This window comes from Myotis yumanensis, unplaced genomic scaffold (genome assembly GCF_028538775.1).
Source record: "Myotis yumanensis isolate MYYU_CA2020_CCGP unplaced genomic scaffold, mMyoYum1.0.hap1 SCAF_14, whole genome shotgun sequence".
NCBI classification, from domain to species: domain Eukaryota; kingdom Metazoa; phylum Chordata; class Mammalia; order Chiroptera; family Vespertilionidae; genus Myotis; species Myotis yumanensis.
Window position 1 is genome coordinate 38168508 of NW_027223765.1, and position 23813 is coordinate 38192320.

At 38.0% G+C, this 23813-nt stretch overlaps 1 protein-coding gene across 5 annotated transcripts in view; it reads right to left on the reverse strand.

Moving 5' to 3' along the window:
• Positions 1-23813, reverse strand: part of GRM7 (glutamate metabotropic receptor 7) — a 751085-nt gene that overhangs the window by 491052 nt on the left and 236220 nt on the right. For all 5 annotated transcript variants that reach the window (XR_011468069.1, XR_011468068.1, XM_070390696.1 and 2 more), the window contains exon 2: positions 12559-12775. Coding sequence is in view for 3 of the 5 variants with exons in the window: in XM_070390696.1 (XP_070246797.1) it covers positions 12559-12775 (217 nt within the window). In the remaining 2 variants the exon portion in view is untranslated. The remainder of the gene's footprint in view (positions 1-12558; positions 12776-23813) is intronic.

A 23813-nucleotide genomic window follows, 5' to 3' on the forward strand; every position in this document is an offset into this window, starting at 1 on the left:
TTCCAAAAACTGGTAGAACTGTCAACCATCTTCCAAGGGATGGGCACATGATCAATGGCAGAGCCCTGGGTGCTTTAGAACTAAAGGCCTTCCTGGAGTTGGAGATGATTCATCCTGTGGGTGGTTCCCTGAAGAGGCAGTTCTTCATCTCCTGCTTCCTGGGTTGGGAGAGTACTGGAGTACCTTGTTGTTGTTATTGTTTCCAAGCTTAGATCCTTGGTCTGGCCTTTAATTCCTTGAGTTGCCTCATAACCTTACAAATAACTTTATTTTTTCTTAAACACCTATAGTTGGTTAATGTTTAAACTCTTTTTCCCTTTTTGGCAATTCTTAAATTTTTTAGCCAATGATTTGAAGATCTAATAATGACTAAACAAATAAAAAAAAAACAGTGATTAAAAACAACTACCAAAATAATTAGAAATTCTCCTATCATAACTCATGGTAACAATTTTGCTTTTCTAGGGCATAAGACAAGGTCATGGTATAAACATTATGGTCTCATCATTTCATTGTGTACTAATCCATGCATTTTATACTTTGGAGGCTGACTTCAAGGCTAAAGTTGTTTTATATACACACTCAACTGTAACAAGTTTTTATGTTTTCATATACTAGATATAAGAATGAGTTTCCCCATGAAAAGGAAAGGACACAAGTCAGGTAGCAAATAATAATTATCACCCAAATACCATTCAAACAGCTCGTTAGAAGTGTCTTATGTGATTGATGCGGATTGCCACTCAAAGCCATTATTCTAGTATGAATGCAATAATCTAAGGCTGAGTGAAATTTTTCAGAGAACATAGGCTACAATTGAACTTCAGTCCACCCTGTATAAAGAAATGAAAACTTGTTTTTGGTTCAATAACATTAAGGAAACTATTGTAATCCAAACAAACAAACAAACAAACAAACAACAAAAAACCTTGCAAAAAAGAAGTTTATAAGGAGAAACTCTCATCTCTTGATTATTCTCTGTCCCATGGCCTTCCACTTCATTCTTAGTACCCATGATCTTGACTCTATTCTAGTATTTTCACCATTAATGGTTTATCTCCAACCAGCACCTTCTGTCTGTTCTTCTATCTTCTCAATAAGATGTTTTATTTATAAGTTTAGAAATGTTTAGGATAGAGTGTTGCCATTCGGTTGAGTGTCTTATACTTATCTAGCAAAACATATAGAACAATAGTAAAATATACTGCAGCTGTTTCAATCCAAATCTTTAAACAGGCAATTACCTGGTTAACATATATATTTTTATTACAAAATATGCTTCTCCTACTTCTTCCAATTAAGTAAAATACATATTCTATTCTTTAAAAATACAGTGGGGAGTAGTGATATTATCAACATGGCTAAATAAGACATCTCTTGTCACATCCCCCACTCAATAACAACAATTTGGTATTAATCCACAGAAAAGGTGCTTTTGTGGGAGCTATGAGATCCAGCATCATTCACCAAAGGACCCAGGAGGAATCTTACCCACCCATGTCTTCAGTAATACTAGTATGCATGGACGCTAGAGTGGCCAGTGTATTAGATACAACCCCTCTTAGCTGTGACCAATGAGCCAGAGAACACTACTTAGATAATCATCCATAGACAGAGAGCCCTTGTGGAAGTTCAATATTCCAGTGGAGAAGTTCAAGTACATCATTAGAGCTAGTGTTTGGACACATGAGGGAGGGTAAGAGGAACAATTAACAAGCATCACCTCTCTGGCCTGTGATTTCTCCTGGGAAGAAAGTGAAAGCTTGGAAGTGAGTGGCAGGCCTTCCCACCTGTGTGGGACATTACCTAAGAGCCCAGCTCTATCTCATTCCATTCACATTTCTGAGTCATAGATCTATGTCTGGTGTAAGAGAGTCTGGGACAGAGGCATATAGGACTCTCAGAAAGCATTAAAGGAATGTAGAGTCTACTAATTACATCACAGACTTTATCAAGAAGCCCACCTATGGGGGACACCTTGCCCACTGATCCCCTCAACTAGCTCATGGGTACCCTCAGTGATTTATGTACCTCATCCACACCCCACCCGGCCTGTGACTGGCTTTCTGTGCATGCTTAGTGGCAAGCATGACATCTAATAAACATGCACAGAAAGCCAACATGAATCTATGGGCCAGGGAGAAATCACAAATTTGATTAGCTCCACCCTTGGGAAAGCAAAAAGGAGGCTTCTGGCATTAAAGGATTTAAAAAAAAAAAAGACATAGAAGTTTAAGAATTCTGACAGAGAGAGCAAGAAGCACAGAGCAGACATATTCATATAAGGACTGAGAAAGCCTCAGACTTCCTATCAAGTCTGATGGAAGATACTTCTTTCTAAAAGAAATTTAGTAATGACTAGAGGAGGTGACTGTTGTTGCAAAAGTAAAGACAGCAATATAAGACTTCAACGAACATAAAAACATCAAGGAAATAAGGCACCACCAGAGAACCACAATAATTTTTATTTTATTCTTTAGCTTCAGAATACGTGCTTGGTTCTTTCTTATAATTTCTATCTCTTTGTTAAGCAGCTCATTTTGTTCATGTGTTATTTTTCTGATTTCACCGAACTGTCTTCGTGGGGGGTTTTGTAGCTCAATGAACTTCCTCAATATAGCCACTTTGAATTCTTTATTGGATAAATTTCAAATCTTGATGTCTATGGGATTAAAGCTAAAGCATAAAATGAAAGATTCAATAGAGAGCATCAATAGCACAATGGATTAAGCAGAAGGAAAAAATCTGTAGATTAGAGGATAGAAACTTTGAAATTATTCAGTCAGGGGAAAACAAAGAGGAAAGAATAATAAAGAATAAAGAAAGCCTATGTAATGTAACAGATACCATCAAAAGAAGCAATCTGTGAATTATTGGAGTATCAGAAAGAAAAGAGATATATAGGGTGTCCCAAAATTCGCACAAGATTTGCAATTGAATTGAATTGCAAATCTTGCGTGAATTTTGGGACACCCAATAGAAAGGGCAAAAAAAATATTACTTAAAGAAAGAATGGCTGAGAATTTCCCAAATATGAGGAGAGATTCAGATATATAACATCATGAACTCATAAGTCATCAAACACACTCAACTTAAAGAGATCTTCTTCAAGACACATTATAATAACACTGTCAAAAATCAATGACAAATCTTAAAGGCAGTGAGAGAAATAAAAAAACTTTTTAAGTTCCAAGGGAACACCTATAAGGGTATCAGATTTCTCAGCAGAAATCATGGAGGCCAGGAGGGAGTGGAATGATATATTTAAAATGAGAAGAGAAAAAAAATGCCAACTAAGAATATTTTATCTGGCAAAGTTGTTCTTCAGAAAGGAAAGCCTTTCCCTATCCCTAATACTGTGGATTGTAAAGTGTGTTAACATCCCAGTGATGCCTATCTAAACAGGAGCTTGCTTGACAGTTAATGTCAACTCTAAAATATTAACACAATGGATTAACACTACCTAGTGATTATTGGCAGTATTTTTTAATTTTTCTATTTAAGACATCCAGCCAAAAGTGTAACAAGAAATGTGAAGAATTGGGAATAGGCAAATTTGGAGGTCAAAATTACAAGGTCAAAATATTTCAAAAGTCAATATAATGTGTTCGGATGGCTACTATTACTACCAGAGATTTAATCATCTGCTGTCCTTCCGTTTGCCTACAAATACTAATGCAACTGATATGGGGCTTTGTAGAATTTCCTGTAATGTCTTGAAAGATTTAACAGCGGGGATCCATTTGCCAAATGAAAGAAAAACAGATCCCTCTGTGCAGGTATCAAAGAGGCTACATTTACACATATCAGGTTGTTCAAAATATAAAATAATTTAGATAGGAGTTGAAATAAATAGACATTTTGTAAGCAACCAATTATTACAGTTTCTTTGACTGGAGTATCTGCCTATTTTTCAGAACTACCCTTTTCACTAATTCCAGTGCTCACCTCCTGGCCTCTGTGTTAATAACTAGTGCATTTTTCTGTATGGGCACAGTTCAAAGCCCCTCCCCACCTTCACTTCACTATTTTAGTGGAGTGAAACACTGGGAAGCCTCTGGAAGAGCCAACCAAACAGATAACATTTTTTAAAGACTATGACCATCTCAATGTTTGGTTAAAACATTGAAATTAATCGGGAAACACCTCTTTCCTACCTTGTGCATCCTTAATGGAACTCAAAATCAAGGTGTCCTACTTTCCCACAACCAAAACGTAGGCCTGGCCAAAAAGTGCTTGAGATTTTGGTTCTATATACTTCCCTCCAGTTCTATAAACTAACTAACCCCCCCCTTTTTATTGTTCTACTGTAATTGATCTTTCTTGCTGACATCCATCAAAACCTATGAGATTCAAAATTAGAGGTCTCTTTCAATGAATATGTCTGTAACGACCGGTAAAAGAAAGCTCCGCTTGAAGGCTGATGCAGTGTCATCAAATAGGGAGAATAAATCAGAGCTTCTACTCTTACATTTCAGTGGGTGTAAGGTCATTATTACAAAAGCCTGGTTACTTTCCAAAGTAAGATATTCCAGAACAACGATGTTCTTCCTCTAACCCAACTGAGCAAGAAATTCAATTATTCAATAGAATTCTCGGTATATGAGTCTCTATCCCTAAACACTATGTTCCTTTTCACTACGTCTTCAGCTTCAATTCCAGAACCCAATGCCCCCTTTCTCCTTAGTACGTACAACATAAGGTAATTCCCAAGTAGGGGCTCACTTTCTCTTCAGATCTTTTCACATCCTTCATTTTGCTCAGGCCCAGTGGAGCTAAATAGAAGAGATGAGAGGAAATTGCTGAGAAAGGTTTTTTCGCCATCTATTTCTTCATGCACTGAAAACATCGGTCATCATCTATGTCTAGTCCCACATCAACAATGACAGTCTATTGCCTAGAAGAAGCCCATTCTAAATACGCATTTGAGAACTGTCTGAACCAAAAGAAATTATCTTTCTCAATAAATATGTGTTGACTTTGCAACTCAAAGAAGTATGCCAGCTCCAAGTCAGTCACTGGAGGAGTTATGGGCAGATTTAGAAGTTTTAGGTCCAAAAACCAAAGCATTTCCTGCAATAGTTGTGTGTAGGAACACTTTACACCATGGTAATAACATGCAATGATTTTATTTTCATTTTTAACATGATTCTCTCTTCCTAAAATATCATTCACCACTGCTTTTAGGTCAACCTGGTCTGCTAATTCCTATTTGGTCTGCTAATTCCTATTTACCTTTGAGGCTCGGCTAAGCATCTACCTAGTCTTCCCCTGCCACATGCCCTAAGGAGTTGTATCCACTTATGTATTTCTACTCTTAGAAATCAGAGATAATTTTTTTGTCTTGTTGTTACTACTATAATTATTTATCATTATTACCCTGGAACAGTATCTAATACAAAGAAAGCACTCAGATATGCAATGCATGAATGTATGGCTTATTGCCAGATTTCTTACCCATTTCTCCTTCCCTAAAGTCAGTTTATCACAGCAGATGTATGATTAAGTGTAAAAAAAATCAAAACTATAAAAACTTCCAACAGTTTCACTGTACTAACTACAGCCTTGGAGTCTTCACCTCCTATATTATTAAGACTGTTTTTAAATCAATGTACATTTATTGAGCCTAATATATGTTAGACATTATTCTGGGTATAGTGTTTAAAGATAAATACAACATAATGCCTGTCCTCAATAAACATACATTACAATGGGAGATGATAATTAGACAGATTACAATGATTACAACAATACACAGAAATTTTTTATGATAGTTTTGGACCAGGAGTCATAGAAGTGACACTTTCAATTATAATAATGAAGGCAAAGTCAAACAACTGAAGTTAAGTTTGTCTAGATTTAGTAGAAGAATAATAGATTCAAATTGTGCTGAGTAATTCACAGAATCACTGTGGAGACCAGAAAACCAAAGTTGGAAAATGAGCTGAAACAAAGGATGTCTAGGCTTTCATGACCAAAGCCCCCAAAGTGCCACAGAACCAGAGGCACTGCTGGGCTACTCCCGGACGTGAGAACTTGGAGACTGTACTAGTGCTGCCCACTCACGCTGGAGACCACAGCCGCCTGAAACATGGGCATCGCTGCTGCTGCTCTGAACACAGCGGGTTTCCCATTGTTCTTGCTTCTTCATGTCCCTAGCTCTTGATTCATCTATGGTAGCTATTATTAGCCACAGCTGGGTTATATGGCTGGGCCTTCGCTTCAAGGGAGGTAGGGAATATGAATATCTGACCCTTTTAGCTCTACAGTGCTATGCAGGCCTTTTTTTCACCAAGACGTGTGAAACTGATCATTCTCCATGCATTTATTTGTAGAAATGGACTAACAATGTGCTGTTAAAAAAAGACAGATGTACCCACCACACTCCAAATTTAGACCATGAAGGAAGCTAAGTCAGAGATAGCTTTTCCCAAGGTGTTGTTTAGGAAAAATAAAATAAATGGGAGTTAGCTGGAAGTCCAAGTAGGAAGCAAAACATTTGCAAAGACACAGAATATCCTGACACCCACAGGAGGTTGACCGCGGTGGGGTAGAGAATGCATGTAGGGGGCATGTGGTTGGAATGGAGGAGGATATGGATAGCATGGGAGTGAGATTGATGATGAAAGCAGACACTGGGTCAGAAAGACCTGCATTCCACACTGGACAGCTTTCACTTGATCCTTTGGGGAAAGGAAAACTAGGAACAGATGACAAAATGGCTTTATCTGTATGTTAGAAAGATTACTGCCACAGATAAATGGGCCCTATATTGGAGAGGCTAATCTGGAGGCTTGGAGACCAAGGTGAAAAAAATGAGGCCCAGAAGTAAAGCAACTGCAATGCTAATGGGGATCAGAGGACACACTCAAGTTGTGCTAACTAGTTTAGCATAGGTTCAACTCTAAAATATTGTGCTAGTCGCGGAGGGTCAAAAAAATAAAGTTAAGCAGAATGCCTTTTCTTGAGGAACTTAGCATTTAGTTTTAAGCACAACTAAAGATAAATGATATGAGGATTCTTGTGATTTTGTGTTTTGAAATTAAGCCCCTGAATATTTAAGACACATATATAAACTGGGGCCACTGGACACTTCATTAAAGAAACACTCCAACTAGGTATTAAAATGTCTAATAGTTCTCTAATATTCACCATGACATAGACAGAGACAAAGAATAAGGAAAACTCTTCAAATTCAACATAGATGGTGGTATTGGGAATTATAGCCCCATTGCATCATATTGCTTTAATTTTGTGTGGGGATAGTAAGAGGCAAGAATGGGATAGATTCAGGATGAGGGCAACTATAACAAACCATAGCAAACAGATATGGAATATATTTTTGACCCACACGTCACAAAATTATTTATCATAAAAAGTATTTATAAGTACTTTCTTTACATTATTTTTTCTAAAAGGTGAAGGGAAAAATACAAATTATTCTACTCTCCTCCCCTTAACAATTATTTACAGAATGCCTCCCATATGCCAAAAATTAGGCTACATGACAGTCACAAGGCAAAGTCCTTGACCTCATAGAGGTTACAGCAAAGCAAGGAAGGCTGACATTTAGCACAATGAAAGAGAACATTGCATCTGTGAAGAGAGAGAGGCAAACAAATCTTTAATGAGAAGAGAATCCTTTAATGAGCAAATCCAACTAGTTCCTGAGGTCTAACAAAAAAAACTGAGGCTAAAAAATAGTTACTAATAATCAAGACTTCACCTAAGGGAAGAGTAATCTAGGTCAAGATACAAGATAAAGTGATAAATAAAAGGAAGTCCTGGAGTTTATCTGAGTAATGATGAAGTTTACTTTGTAAGACCAATTGAAATAACTCAATTATGTGATTGGCAGGAAATAACGAAAGGATGCTTCAATTGTTCTCCCAGGCTTTGAAAAGCTGACATGTGTCATGATATCATGAAAGTAACAAATCATTCCTTTTTGTGAAGCAACATTCATGGAATTCTTCTGAAAATTGTCTGACAAACTATAAGTGTCATATATAATTTCCTTACTATTATAATCCTTGAACCCAATTTGGTTCAAAACATCTGGAATATATTAGTGCCATATGCTATTATAAGCATTTACTTTGACCGTCACTTAGAAAAAGGAGTCTTTATGTCTAATTTAGACTATTGAGGTTACTACGTTGACCTGAATTTAAAGCATGTTGGGGATGAATATTCTCTCATCCTCTGCAATATTAAGCAATAAATTGCTTTTGGTGATATTGCATGTGCATCCATTCAAATAAACAGGGCAATTTATGCAAATATAACTGTTCTACAAAAATCTCATCCTCTGAGAAAATCGTGTTACAGTCCTCTCTGAAAGTTCAACAAGGAGCAACATTCTTACATATTTAAATCTCCCATGACTTTCCATGAGAGAAGAATTAGATGCTTCCTTTGAGAGTTTAGAGAAATTGTATGGAGGCCTCTATGTTCCAAACAAATTAGATGGCCCCCAATGAAGGAAGGCTTCTTTTCTTTGACATCATTGTCTTGATTTTTCTATCTGAGTTTGATAAAGCAGAGCTCACTTGTGACTTGTGTGCATGGTGGGGACACTTCAAGCTACAGTTTCACAGCAGCCATTGTTGCAGAACTTAAGTGTAAAGTAAAATTTGGAACTTTTAGAGATTTATAAAGGAGAAGAATCACAATCTTCAAAGTCAAACTGTTCAGAAAGAATGGAAGTAACTCCTTCAAGCCTGCCAGCAGTACATAGAGGCACCATCATTGAGCTTATGTTCTCTCTCTCTCTCTCTCTCTCTCTCTCTCTCACTCTCTCACACACACACACACACACACACACACACACACACACACACCACATAGGAAAATGCGAATAGTTCACTTTCTTTTCTTCTTATGCTTCTTATATGATGAAAGCTTAATAGTTAGAATGACTCAGATATTATATATATATATTGATATATATATATATTCATATATAAATAACCTTGTAGTTATAATAAAAGCTAATGTCAAGTTATTTTCAAACTCAAACACTAACTCTACTGATTTATAGGGAACTGGTGTGAGGCACTAATCATCAGTTAGCCCTGGGTGTTAAGTGCTAACTGACCTTATTTATTGTACTACTGGAGGAAGTAGGCATCATTACTCTCATTCTCTACATGAGGAATCAGGCTTGAAAAGTTAGATAGTGTGCCAAAAGTTTTACAGCACAAAAGTGATGGAGCCCGTTACTCAAATTCAGGTCTTTCTTGACACCATAGGACTTGTTTATCTCTCTATGTATATTTAAATCTTCCATGACTACACATGAGACAAGAATCACTGAGGTTTTCTGAGACAGTTTAAAGAAACTGTATGCAGGCCTCCATGTTCCAAACAAATTAGATGACCCTCTGTTGAAGGATAACTTTTTCCCTGACATCACTGTCTTCAATTGTCCTACCAGACTTTGATAAAGGAGAGCCATAGTGCTTGCTAATCTCTATGACACACTGCCTCTCCTACACATACACATGGGATCATATCTTTCTTGAGAGTCAGGTTCCATAGTGAGCAGGCAAAGGGAAAATGTAAACATTTAAAATTTCCTTGAAGATTCTCTAAAATTCCCAGAAATTCCAATAGAGTACATTTTTCTTTTCTTTTAAATCTGAATTAGACTATGTTGCTGTTTCTTTGACTGAACATCAGAGGAAGTAGTTGGATCTTTCAGGAGTCATAGAATTTGAGTATGTATCTCTACATACTAGAGTCACCTTGCGGTAGCAAGGCACTCACATTATGAGAGCCCCACAAAAGCAAAACTGACTAATGAATCAGTAGATCATGTTTCCCACCTCAGGCTTTCCCTAAGTAATACACACACTGAGTGAGTAACTTACCACACACCATTTACATTGTAATTTTCACATCTTTTCTATATGCATTTCCTCTTTTTCTCTTGGGTAGGGCAGGGGGCACAAGGGTGTTTGCTAAGCAATAAGGGAATTCATTTAAACAAACTGCACATATGATATGGTTCCAATGATATGTATTATAAACACACACCAAGTATCCTAATACTTAGAGGAGAAGAGGAAGTGATCTGCCTGACATTTCCTGGACCCTCCCTGCCCCCTGCATTCCTGCAGCTGGCTTTACAGTTACTCTCATCCTCAAGGGGAGAGGCTCTCGTACTAAAAGCGTATTTCCACAATGGCTGCCAATGATACAATCCTTACTTTTGAGCTGCATCACCTCAATGTAAGATTAACTAAACATATGAGCTGGGGAATTCAGCCCATGTGACAAAGACTTTGTCCTTTTTGGCAGAGTCATTACATAATGGACTCTGATTTTATATCTTGAGTTTTCATCAAGTGACAACAGGAAAAAACAACCATATAAAATCCACCACTAACCTGTCTATAGACAGGTCTATTTCAGTCTGTTATAAAAGACACAGAGAAAACAACTGTCTTGATCCTGTGCTTGACTGAAAAATTAACATAATTTCCATCTTGTGAACACTGTCAATTTTATTAAAAATGTGTCATGCTTTTTGCTTTGTCCAGTACAAAGTTCAGCATTAAATGGGAGAGCCATTTGCATCAACAGAGCAAGAAGGTATCTGAACTTTGCTTCTGAGCTTTAGATGACTATTTTCTCTTCATCATGTCTTATCTGTTGGCATTTATGTTCATATTTCTAAGTCAACCTCTAGCCTTATTTTGGTCAAAGCAGGATTCAAGGAACCAAGAAAAAATAAAAGTATTGGTTATCAAAAATGATTGGGCATCTTTTTAGGGCTTCATTAAGGCAATTATTAGAGTGGTACAAATCTCAGCATAACACTAAACCGGAGTTAAGATATCTTTTATAATCAGAAAGTTTCTAACTGAATAAACAAAATATTTACCTTATAAACATAGCAGTTGGGACTACCATAGTAAATGAGACAGACAAGGTCTCCTCTAGAGTCTAGCGGACAATAAAGCAATAACAGCAAGTTAGACTAACATGGGACAAGTGCTGTGGGAGAAGACACTGGAAACACAAGGCCATGCCAGTGGAACCAATGAATTGGCGTGTATTTGTTTATTTGAACTTAGAAATGACTTTCAGGATGAGGCCTATTCATCCTTCGGAGCCACCCAGTCAAAGATGTTAAGAGTGAGAGTATTTCAGTGAGAAGGAAGAACCTAAGAATGGCCCAGCTCCCCAGTGAATGTTTGCAATTAGAGCTAATGATGAGGCCCTGAGTTAAAATCATGGGATTTACAAGCAAGTCCTGACTCCCTTCTTTCAGTAGCCATACCCTGAACCATTGTATGCGTAAGTATATCTTCAGTCTGATAGTCCAACATCACAGCCAGGACTTCGGAATTTACGACATATTTTCCTCATTAAAAGGACCTCTGTTTCTATTGCCTTGCTAGTCTGTCTTTACTGGTAGTTAACTATTCTGATCAATAACAATTGGGAGGAGATAAAATCTGTACAAATTAAACTGAGAACCTGACTTTAGCATAAAACCTGTACGGGAATATTAAATTACAGTGGGGCCTTGACTTACGAGTGTCCCGACTAACGAGTTTTTCAAGATATGAGCCGTCTCTCGGCTGATTTTTTGCTTTGAGTTGCGAGCTAAACTTCGGGTTACGAGCCAGCTTCAGATACCCCACCGCTAGTTGGCGCAGCGAACGTCACAGTGAACGCCACAACATCAGCCCAGCATCACGTGTCTCACTCGTTCACTTTTTGATTTGACATACGAGTAATTTGAGTTACGGGCTCCGTCACGGAACGAATTAAACTCGTAAGTCAAGACCCCACTGTGTGTATACACACACACACACACACACACACACACACACTGATCTAATATTTCCAAGTGGGGAAGCCTGAATATTTATCATCAGGATTCCTAAGTGTGACGATTTTGTCTCATTTTTCAAAATCGCCCAATGGAAGACCACTGGCCAAACATTTGAGCCCATTACTTCCAATTTGAGATAAATAAACATAAACAATCTTCTCTAACTGTTATGTAATACAGATGTCTTTCTCAATATAATCTAATAGTTCAAAGACTATTTATCTAAATAATTTATTTGATTTTGTTTTGACCAAGTCAGCCAGAGCCATCACTGTTATTCATCTCCAAAGCAAAGTGGTGCTGTGATTGGGTTCTCAAATTCTAAACAATTCTCCCATCATTAGAGAGGAACAGAGGAAGAAAGCACGCATTGAGAAGTACATTTAGCCACATTTTCTCAGGTTCCTAAATATAAGCAGTAATCCACACTATTATCCATTACACAGAAGTAGGATATTGATTTTGGAAACTATTTTCTTCTCTGCATCACTTCCACTAATACTTTAAGTGACTTAAGTTTCACACTTTTGAAAATATTCTCTTCAAAAACAACAAAGACTTTGCAGATCTGCTTCACAGGCAGTGGGGAATGTGAGAGTAGGTATATGGTGATTATCTATAGTGTTTGTTTAATAAAGTCTGAAAAGAACCCTGTAAGCCACAGACATGTGAAGAGGGTCATCTTAATCATTGCAATCTCTTCCTACCTGCCTCTTTGGAAATCTGCGTGAAGGATTCCACACCTTTCTCTCCGTAACTTCCTTCAGATGCGAGAGTAGACACGTAATTCCAGCCTAGGGCCTTCACAATGTCTACCATGGCCTGGGCTTGGAAGGAGTCAGGTGGGACCACGCGGGAGAAGAAGTCATAGCGCCGGTCGTCACTTAACTCAGGTGCCGTTGATGCATAACTAATCTGGGGGATCTGAAAAGACAAGAAAGCACTGCATGAGAGCAAACCACCAGGATGCGAGAAGCTCATTTACACTGACAACAATTTTCCCAAAATACAGAACTTGAGTTCCAAAGAGGATGTGTGTGTTGCCAACCCTGATTCAAAGTCCACACCCAGTGAGAAAGTCACCTGGTGGGTCCTTACCTGAGTAATTCCTCAATTAGAGAGGTAGTGAGGTGGAGGGGAAATAAAAATGGATTTGCTCTTGATAAGATGTGATTTCAAAGTTTAATGTGTTTTTTTTCCCACTAGTATTTACTTTCGTGAAGCTATTTCACCTCAATGACTTAGTTGCATCATTAGTATATGATTGTTTTGAGGGGCAAGGATATAAATGTGCATTGCTTATCAGCGGTTCTCAACTTGTGGGTCTCGGACAATGAAAATACATCCTGCATATCAGATATTTACATTACAATTCATAACAGTAGCAACATTACAGTTATGAAGTAGCAACGAAAATAATTTTATGGTTGGGGGTCACCACAACATGAGGAACTGTATTAAAGGGTCGTGGCATTAGGAAGGTTGAGAACCACTGGCTTCGATGCTTGTGACAGGGTGGGCACTTAATACATGGGGATGATGATAATCAAAACAGAGAACAGCATGGGTTTCCTTACCAAGTTCACCCATTCCCCACAAGTGGATTCCCAAGTTCTCTGTAACATTTTATCACAAACATCGCCCTCAACATTCTAAGAACATATGTTCACATCTCTATCATTGTTTTAGAAATAATATTTTATTCAACTCTTTATTATGTTCCACTCATGTTCTAAAGTTTTATATGCACTACCTTACCTAACCATCAGTAAATATTCTTTACTATACTATATATATTATACTACACTCTGCTATTATTAACTCATTTTACCAAAGAGGAGATGAGACTTGAAAATAGAATATGACCTTATCTCAGGTCATAATGTTGTAGGTCAGAGAGTAGTCCTCAAACTTGCAACTGCCCAATGCAAATTTCTGAACTCTTAACTATGATACTTAGATGAATTATTACTAAAATATTTTAATAATAAGCATAAAGCAAGGAAGGACCATAGATTATTAGAGTCCAGGCCAATTTCTGTCCACAGCACTGACTACTGACACATTAAGTTATTTTACCGGTCACTCTCAGCTGTTGTTCAAACATTTTATTTAAATGCCATATTAAAGCTTATATAAATACTAGAGGCCTGGTGCACAAAATTCGTGCATGGGAGAGGGGGGTGTCCCTCAGCCAGGCCTGCACCCTCTCACAATCCCGGACCCCTCGGGAGTTGTCCAACTGTCAGTTTAGGCCCTATGCGGTGGCCTAAACCGGCAGTCGGACATCCCTCTCACAATCTGGGACCACTGGCTCCTAACCACTCGCCTGCCTGCCTGCCTGATTGCCCCTAACCACTCGCCTGCCTGACTCATCACCCCTAACCACTCGCCTGCCTGCCTGATCACCCCTAACTGCCTCTGCCTTGGCCCCCGCAGCTGAGGCTTCATCTGGAAGGACATCCAGAGGTTTGTTGGGCTGCCTGGTCTAATTAGCATATTATGCTTTTATTATTATAGATATTCATAGACTGAGTTCCCTATGTTTCATTTATAGTTCTGAGGTTATAAATATTAGAAAAAGAAAATACCAACTGAATAAAGGCTTTGGGCAGAAAAATAAAAGTAAAGAAGAAGAGATGGAGGGAGGGAGGGGAAAGAGAGGTGGAGAGAGACCTTTTCTTACAAGAAATAAAAAGGAAAGAAGCCAAGCATATCAACACATTTACATCAATTTCAACTTGTGGAAATGGAAAAGCTTCATGCAATTGCACAGCTGTCTTTCCTGCCAAAATCCCTTTCTACGTTTGAAAGAGTGATAATAAAGATACACTCAGGCCTCTGCTTGAATCTGCATTTATGTAGCTGCTGCAAAATATCAGAATTGTAAAGTGCCCCAATGCAAATGCATTTTCAAAACTGCGCCCCAAATTTCAGTAATGAAAACCCTGGGGAAGCAGCTTTCTTTCCTCAGTTCCATGCACCGTTTGAAAATGGGCCCTCTCTGTGGTCCATCCTTCTTACTACAAACAAGAAATATCTCCTGGCTTAAGACTCATATGTCCCTTTAGGGTCATATACACACCCTATATCCAGTGAGACTTAAGTGATGCTAGACTAAGGAATGAAAGACTGACTGGATTTCATTTCTAAAATAAAAATGCCTATTAATGCTGTAAAAATATCCCTCCTAGAATTAGGGATGAAGGACTGGAAGAATGTATGCAACCTTACATATGTTGCTGTGTACTTATTTAGCTATGATGGTTTCAAACTAATGTTTAAGCCTACGGAGTAATTATTTTGAAGTGTGTGTTGTAACTAGTACCTACAACTGACCAAATTATTATTAGTCATCTTTAGTGATTAACTTCCACACTCTCCTTGATCTCTGACTGTACTTCCTTTTTCTTGCCAGTCTCCTATGGAAATGGAGAATTGATCTTTTGATGAAGATAACTTAGTATAATAAAACTTCAACTATAGAAAAATAAATGTTCCATATCCCTTTGAATCTTCCTTTTTCCAATTTAAAAAACAGCTTTAATCTTCATAAGACTAAATTTTCATCTTATTTTATTATTCTTTACTCTTACATCATTAACTTTTGCCTATCACACAAAAATGGTGCTATTGATGAGTATCAAATAGAATTAAAAACATCTATAAGCCATCATATTTGTTTACAGTTTAGACTTTTATTTAGAAAAATAATAATATACATTATTTTTTAAAAATTAAAGAAACAAAACAAGAAAATAACTTTAATGCCTTTATCCCTATTAACATTTGCTATACCTCTTTATCATTTTTGTGTGCATGAGGGTATGCACATAAATGTTACTAAGCAAAAGAACATGAGTCTTGCCCTGCCGGCATGGCTCAATGGTTGAGCATCTACCTATGAACCAGGATGTCATGGTTTCATTCCTGGTCAGGAACACGCCCAGGTTGTGGGCTCAATCCCCTGTATGAGGTGTATGGGAGGCAGCTGATCAATGATTTTCTCTCATCTTTGATGTTACCATCTCTCTCTCCCTTTCCCTTCACCTCTGAAATCAATAAAAATATTTTTTTAAGATGAATCTTAATCTCTTCTTCCCTTCCCTAGTTTCATTTCTCTTTCTCTCACTTCCTGGTTGCATAATATTCTACTAACTAAGCCTAAGATAAACCTAATCTTCATTGTTAAATGTTTAAACATATTTCAAATTTCCATTACCACTAGAAGTTAAAAAAAATATTCTGGCAGTTGATTCAAGTCCTTGTGGACATAAATGACTATTTTCTTAGATTACGGGTGAAGACTCTCCTTCACCAAAGTGACAGAAATAAATCAGGTTGACACTTAAATATTTCCCTATATGAAAATTACTTGAGGTTGTACTATAAGGTAAAGCAAACATCTATATATATTTTTCCCACATGGTTAACTACTTGCCCCAGCACCATATATTAAATACTCATTATATACTGATAGGAAAGGCCATCTTTTGTCACATATGAAAGCCTTTAACTATCCTCGAGTCTTGGGGTGTACTCTCTACTATTTCACTTGTCTGTTGACCAAGTATTGGGCCAATGTTGTACTATTTTCATTTTTATAAACTTAGAATTTTTAGGGCTAGATTAATTAGAACACCTTCTCTCTTCATAACTGTTCTTTCGAAAAGGACCATGGGTAATCATACATGTTTAACTTTTCAGCTGAACTTTAGCACAAATGTTTCAATTTAGCATAATAATGTTCCATTAAGATTATGATGAGAATTTCATTATATATATATATAAATTTGGGAAGAATTTATACATTTATAATGTTTTATTTACCCCTATGGGAAAATATTTTTCACCCATTCCATTATTCATTCATTTCTCTTAGTAAAATTTTATCATTGTCTCCATGTGGGTGACATTATTTCTAGATAATTATTATTTTTATTACATTACAAATGATATCAAATTTTCATTTTATTTTTATATGTTGCTGGTATGTAGGAATCTATTAATATTGTATATTTAGTTTATGACTTACAACCTTGTTAAAATTCATATTAGTTCTAATAGCTTTCAGTTTATTTTCTTGGGATTTATAGGTAAGCAAGCCACATTATAAGACTTAATTTAGTTTTCTTTTCTAACTACATTAGCTAGAATTTACAGGAAAATAAGAATGATAGTAATGGAAATAGTTTGTCTTTTTCCTATTTCTCTACAATAAGCTTTTAAAATCAACTAACATTTATTCTAATTTCTTATCTTAAAATGCATGGTCAAATTAAGATGAGTATCTTCAAATAGTTGAAAAATTACCATCCTTCAAAGTTTTTCCAATTATTTATCCTAAGACATGAACCAGGTGATGGCAAGATGAAAAATCAGTTTTAAGGAATCAAGTTTTTGAAACATAGTAGTTCTCTCATCTTGGTCATTTTTTAAAAGCTATGTATCAGTCAACTATCCTCTTTTTAAACATTGAGAAACAAATGGAACAAAAACAGCAAGACCATCATTCTTCAAGTCATCAGATACAACATGTGCCAATCCTATATCTTATTCTTAAAATAGGGGGGAGGGGGGAGCCCAATTCACACTGTTTCTAATTAACCTTTAAGATATTTATGTATGTTTAAGGCCCTAAGAATTCCTGTAAATCTAAGAGAAAGAAGACTAGGGGAAAACTGATTTCAAGAATAATTAAAATAGACTCTCAAATAACTTATATCCTCTACATCTTGTAAAAAGTTTCAAGTCTCACCAATGCAAGTCGTTGTGGGGACTGAATTCTGATGGACTAAAAAAATAATAATAATAATCACAAGTAAAACTATATCTAATTAGTGGCACACACCAGTCACTAGGAGGAGCTCAAGGCCCTCTCCTGACCTTGCCCAAGTTAGCCCTGGAAAGCATGAGTTTATACCAAGGTCAGTTGATCAGTTCTTCTAGAACACCGCAGTTTTCTTTGGTAGCAAGTGTCACAACATGTCATTAAACATGTAAAACTATATGTTTATTATTCTTTCTGGGAGACTACTTCCCCTTGTGGAGAGCAATTACCTTATTCATCATTTTATCACCCCTGGATAGCACTGTACCCAGGGCAGAACAGGAGCCAGATCAGTATGTGTTGAATGAAAAAATGAGCCCGTAAATGAATAAATGGAATAACCCTGAGAAAACAGAATCCCTTATATACATAGTGTGGCTTCCACAGCACTTGGGAGTCACCCCTGCCCTGGGCAGGCAGCTCTAGGCAGGGTAGCAAACACTTTTTCTCGTCCTTTCTCTATCTTGGCATGGGTTTCCCTGGGATTTCCTTTCTCGTCACTGAGATGTAGGACAACCTGACATTAGATGAAGCTTCAAAAGTAAAGGGACCTAGGGAGTCATTTAGGCTTCTCACTCTTATTTCTCTGAGGCCTGAGACCTAGCACTCCAGGCAACATATACCACCGTGCCCAGAGTTCAGTCTAAAGCTTCAAGACATCCTTGGATTTCTCATTTTAAACAGGGTGATTCTGCCCTGCTGTCTCCACGGCTTTTCTCCCATCTGGAACCAGGCTTGGCTATCAGATGCAAGATGGAATTAGTATCCTCAGTTCCAGGTAAATGACTTTACTTTATGTTAACACTAGAGGCCCGATGCATGAAATTCGTGCAAGGGATTCGGTCCTCACAGACGTGGCGGCCCTGGCTTCATCAGGAAGGTCTTCCAGAAGGCCGTTTGGCCGTTCGGTCTAATTAATATATTACGCATTTATTATTATAGATTGCCATTACCAAATCAAAATAGAAAGAAAAAAGAAAGAGAATCTAAAGAAAATAATTCTGTAATTTCTAATATATACAAAATCAAATATTATCAGTATGTGATGGAATTTTCATTTCCCAAGTGTGGACAAGATCAAACGCTTCTAAATTTAATTTCATCTTATAATCACTACAGTCAAACACTAGGCTGAGGGATCTCATGAGCTTGGAAACACACCCCTTTAGCCATCATCTTTGTGTCAAAATAACTGAAGACCCAAGTCTAGATGTGGACTAGATTACAGTAATATTCATAAATATTTTTTAAATCCCCACTACTCCACACAAACTTGATTCTAATAAACATAAATTTCTAAATATTCATAAAAAGAAGAAATCAATTATTTATAAAAAAATGAAAGATCTGAAATTGGTTTCATGTATTTTGAGCTTCTTTCCCTTGATAGCACAAGAGCAGTACATATGACAAGTCAGTCACCTGGGAACTTCTAATTTCTGGAAAGGTGCAGGGGAGCTCTGGGTCCATGTTCGGGGGAATTTGCACGGCCAGGAAAGGCAACACAAAAAGTACTGACACTTGTTCCGGAGGGCAGTTCCCACAAAACTTGTAAAAGGCAATTTTTGCAAGTATCATGTGCAATTAAGACAATGCTTCGGTGTACCTGTGGAGATATTAATGAACTCCCGTGGGGCATTATTAAGTTCACAGTTAGCAGTAATTTCACTCTTAGTTCTTATTAAGCTTTATTGATATGGATCCCTAAAACAGGGAAATGGCTGAATAACCCTTTCAGGATCATTCTTTGGAGCATCATTCTCTCTGATTTTTACGTATCTGTTTCCTAGATTAACATCTCTGCTCATATGAGGATGGCTGGACTTTAATTCTAATTTTTGGTAGCATTTGTTTATCTCAAAGTACTGAGTAAAGATCTTCAATTAGGTTAAAATCTAGAGTTTCACTCAACTTTAAACTACTCATGACTGAGATTACCATCAAGTATTGCAACTCTTTTTCCTTTGTCTTTGCATTTGTGTGTATATCTAGTAAAAGCGCAGAGGCCTCTGTAGATGGAGAAATACCTCCATCCATATCTCCAGAGCATTCGATGACAAAGTACAATAGAGACCTTGCCCTCCCAAAATGAGGACACAGAAATCATTAGCATATACTTTTCTAGAGGAGCAGAAAGATGAAAAGAAGGAAAATCATTTGGATGACCTTTCAGGGTCCTTGATAATCCTACATGTCTATGAATTATCTCTGGCCAGTCTCCCTCAAAACCGCCATGTCTTAAGAAACAAAAAGTAATTGAAGTAAGTGGTTTTTAAAAATATTTCTCATGTTTGTCAAATATGATCCTAGATCTCTTTCTCAGGCCCCCAGAACCAGAGTGTACGCCTTGAAGTTCCCTTTACCAAACATTAATGCATGACTTCTGAGATATCCCACTAGCAATAAAATTTCCAAATCCCTGTAAAGCGGGGTTTCTCGACCGTAGGGCCACTGCCACGCGAAGTCAGCTAATCCTGTGTTGTGGTAGGATGCTTAGCAGCATGCCTGACTTCTGGCACCAGATGCCAGCAGCAAGTCCTGCAGCTGTCACAGTCAACTTGACTGCACACAACGCAAAATGCCCTTGGGGCGGGGTGGGGTGGGAGTGTAACATCACCAGGGTTGAGAATCACTGGGCTAGCGGTGTCTGTACAAGCACAGCTGCAGTCAGGACTCCGTGGTCACATCCCAAAGTGCCAATGAAAGGAGACGCATTTAATGGCTTGCACCGCTCTATGCAGTCCATGGTTTCCATATTTTCTCTAGACTTTCCAGGTTTTCCTTTCCACTGGCCAAGCTTTCCCAGGTATCAAAGCCCCACGTGCTTCCCAGGCACCTTCCCTCAGCTGGGCTCTCAGGAGAGGCACAGCGACAATGCTGCCGAGATGCTCAGCCCTTTACCGGGGCACAGGCGGGAGCTTCTTCAGCTGAAGAAAGACTTTTTCCAGGAGAAACTGAAATTAAATCTGAACTTATTTTCTCTCTGAGAACTGCTGCCACCTTTCAAGTATGCTGTGGTCCCCAAATCTTGATTATTTAGGATGGTTGAAAACGGAATATAGTTCACTGAATATCGTGGTACCCTGTGTGCTATGCCCTCGGTGAATTCCACTTTTCCAAGAGCGAGAGCACAACACAGTGCACTTAACAGGAATGCTACTGAGCGGGATGTAATCGCCGCTTCACGATTCAGAAGCCACTTCCGGGGCTGGTGGGGCTGCAGCACATTCATTCTCCTTGGATGAGGCTGCAGATGTAGATGTTCCGAAGGTGAGGTCGAATCTGCACTGATCCTTTGATTCCCTGAAAGAGGCTTACTTGATACAAAAGTCTTTACTTATTCTTTCACCCTTATCAAGAGGCGGGAAAGCAATGCTGTTTACTTTAGCTTTCATATGGCTCACATTTTGATTGAGCAAGCAGTTCGTGACTATTTGTTAAAACAAAAAGAAGATTCATAAGATTTCTGCTTGATAAGTAATTTTCTACCATTTAATTCAGATAATACAATATTACTCAAGTAGTGTATCACCCGCTTTTTAAAAATCTATACAATTTAATACAATAAATCTGATAATTAATGAGGAACCAGCTTTAGATGATAGGATAATCTAACACAAACACACACACACACACACACGCGTGCGCGCGCGCGCACACACACACAGAGATACTATGAAGAAAACAAAAGAGTTTAAAAAGAGAATGACTTAGATGGTACTGTAGATAAGGTACCAAGTAAAATACACACACAAAACATTCAATCTATTCCAAAATATATCTGTAATTTACCACACCACCTTTAATTCTTTAGGACAAATTTATTTACTTCTCTGTGGCCTTTTCTTGCTTTGTATGGGTCTGAATAACCTATTTCATACCTTTGCTTATTTAAATTCTAGGAGTATTTCTTAAATATCCAGATTGATTATATGAAAATGTCTTTGGGGTATTTGCCCTGATTCTAAGCAAAGGGTCACCTCTTCCTGCTATGCACCATTCTTTGCTGTTTGTTACTCGGCTTTCATCTCATTCTTCTATCACCAGACTCCGTGAGGAAAGAAACTGTGTCTAAATTTTCTTTCATGTATCCCGTCATTGTAGGACTATACAAGTGTTAGAGTTTTATTGGCATTTGAAAGTCATGAGCAAAGATACTGTTGGCCGTAGGTAACATATTACTCAATTAATAGTGACTTAGATAACAAAATCCCTAAATAAATCTGATATAGCTGCTTTCCAGGCTGGTTTGGTGACTTGACAATGCAAGGGCATTGGGTTTGTTTCTCTGAAGTTCTCTCAGCTCTTGTGCCTCACCTGGCATCATTAATATGGAAAGGCAGGGGTAGGGGGCTCTATCAACAAAGGCTTTCCCTTCTCATCCAGTTGGCTTTTAATCCAGAAGGAATTTTGTTTTTCTAAAATGTTCTACTCCTCATCCTATTTCTCTGACATCTCATTGGCTGGAATTGTGTCCCACGATCTTCCCTTCTCCAGACACTGGCAAAAATAAACAAGACTGCCATGGTTAGCTTATGACCCAACCTCTGAGGATGGATGCCCAGATGCCAGGGGGAAAAAAATCTAGGTTCTCTGGGAGGGACCAAGGCAGGTAAGTATATGGTCACTTGGCAGACAGGTAACTGGGACTGTGCCGCAGCAACTATGTAGTCGCCATTGTGAATTAATATGAGTTTGACATGCTGGTAGGCATCTAAGATCTGCTTAAAGAATGCATCAATAACTCCAGGAGTGCACCCATGTGTTTTCACTAACCAAATTGTGTGTGTGTGGGGGGGGGGGGGGGGGGCTATGTGGCTTTTACAAAGTATGTTTGGTCATAACCCTCCCCCTCCCGAATGTTTATTGTAGTCTTGTATAATTATCATTCCCCAGAAACCTGGGTGGGAGAAACTGTACTAAACAAATTACTGAAAGGTCACTGAGGAGGAGAAAACCCCCATAAAATTGGAAGTTTGGAGAAGATATGACCAAGGGTGGTTTAAGCTACTTAGAAGATAGGAGGCAGATATCCCTTGGTAAAGAACCAAAGGAAAGCCTTTCTTGGGGTGGAGAGTGGTGGAAGCAAATGCACAGAGTAACTAAGATGGGGGGTTTTGTTGAAGAAAGTAGAGAGACTTATATAGCTTGAGGATAGAACCCATAATTCCACTTGATTTATACCGAGAGAAAAGGATAGGGGAAGATGATAAAGTAAAATAATACCTCTCTAAATTAATTTTGTTTCTTCTGATAGTATATACAGAATAATGAAACATACAGAATCTTCCTAACACCCAGTACTACGCTCTTGGAAGTATAGTTAGGTGATCCACAAACAGAAACCCTAAGAGTCACTAACTCCCAAATACCTCCTGAGTAATAACAAATGAAGAGGCTCCTTCACTCTGATACCAGCACCACTCCACAAGGACTCAATTAGATAAAGTGTCATTGATTCTGTAACAAGGTCTCTGCCACAAAAGGTTTTCATGGATTCATCTTGTACCTGAAGCACCTATTCCCTGCTGTTCCGGGATGTAAGGAATTGCTCTCTTTGTTACTAAGGGCCCCCCTGCCTGCAGAGCACAGACCCTGGGGGGAGATGCTAAGCTGAGCATTTGTCTAGTTTTCTCTCAGTCTTTCCTCCTAGTTCCTAGATGGGAATAGCACAGGAAAGAGAAAACAAATGGTAAAGCTTTGGGAAGGGTAAAGTCTTAGCCAGAGGTTGAAATGTTAGTGAAGTTCATCCAGGATTAATAGATCTTGATATAAATGTGAAATATTTAAATTTACATGAAACAGAACTGGAGACTGTGAGCCAGTAGAGTGCGAATGGGCTCTTCATACACCCTTTTCATTAGACCCTCTCCCCCTTTTTAGAAAGAAACCTTTTTTACCCATCTCTATTTTAGCTGGAGATTTGGGGACCTAGAATCTAGAGACTGTTCCTGGATAAAATATGTGTGTGAAAAAATGCCTCCTGTAAAATCGCCCAGGTGTTTTTCAGGTTGAAGTAGCCTGTGGGGTTATCTTCACTGCACAATGTTGAAAATAATGATTTGTTCTGGAATTTCCCATTTTTAATATTCTTTCCCAACATCCTGCAAATTCCGCTATCACATTCCCTGA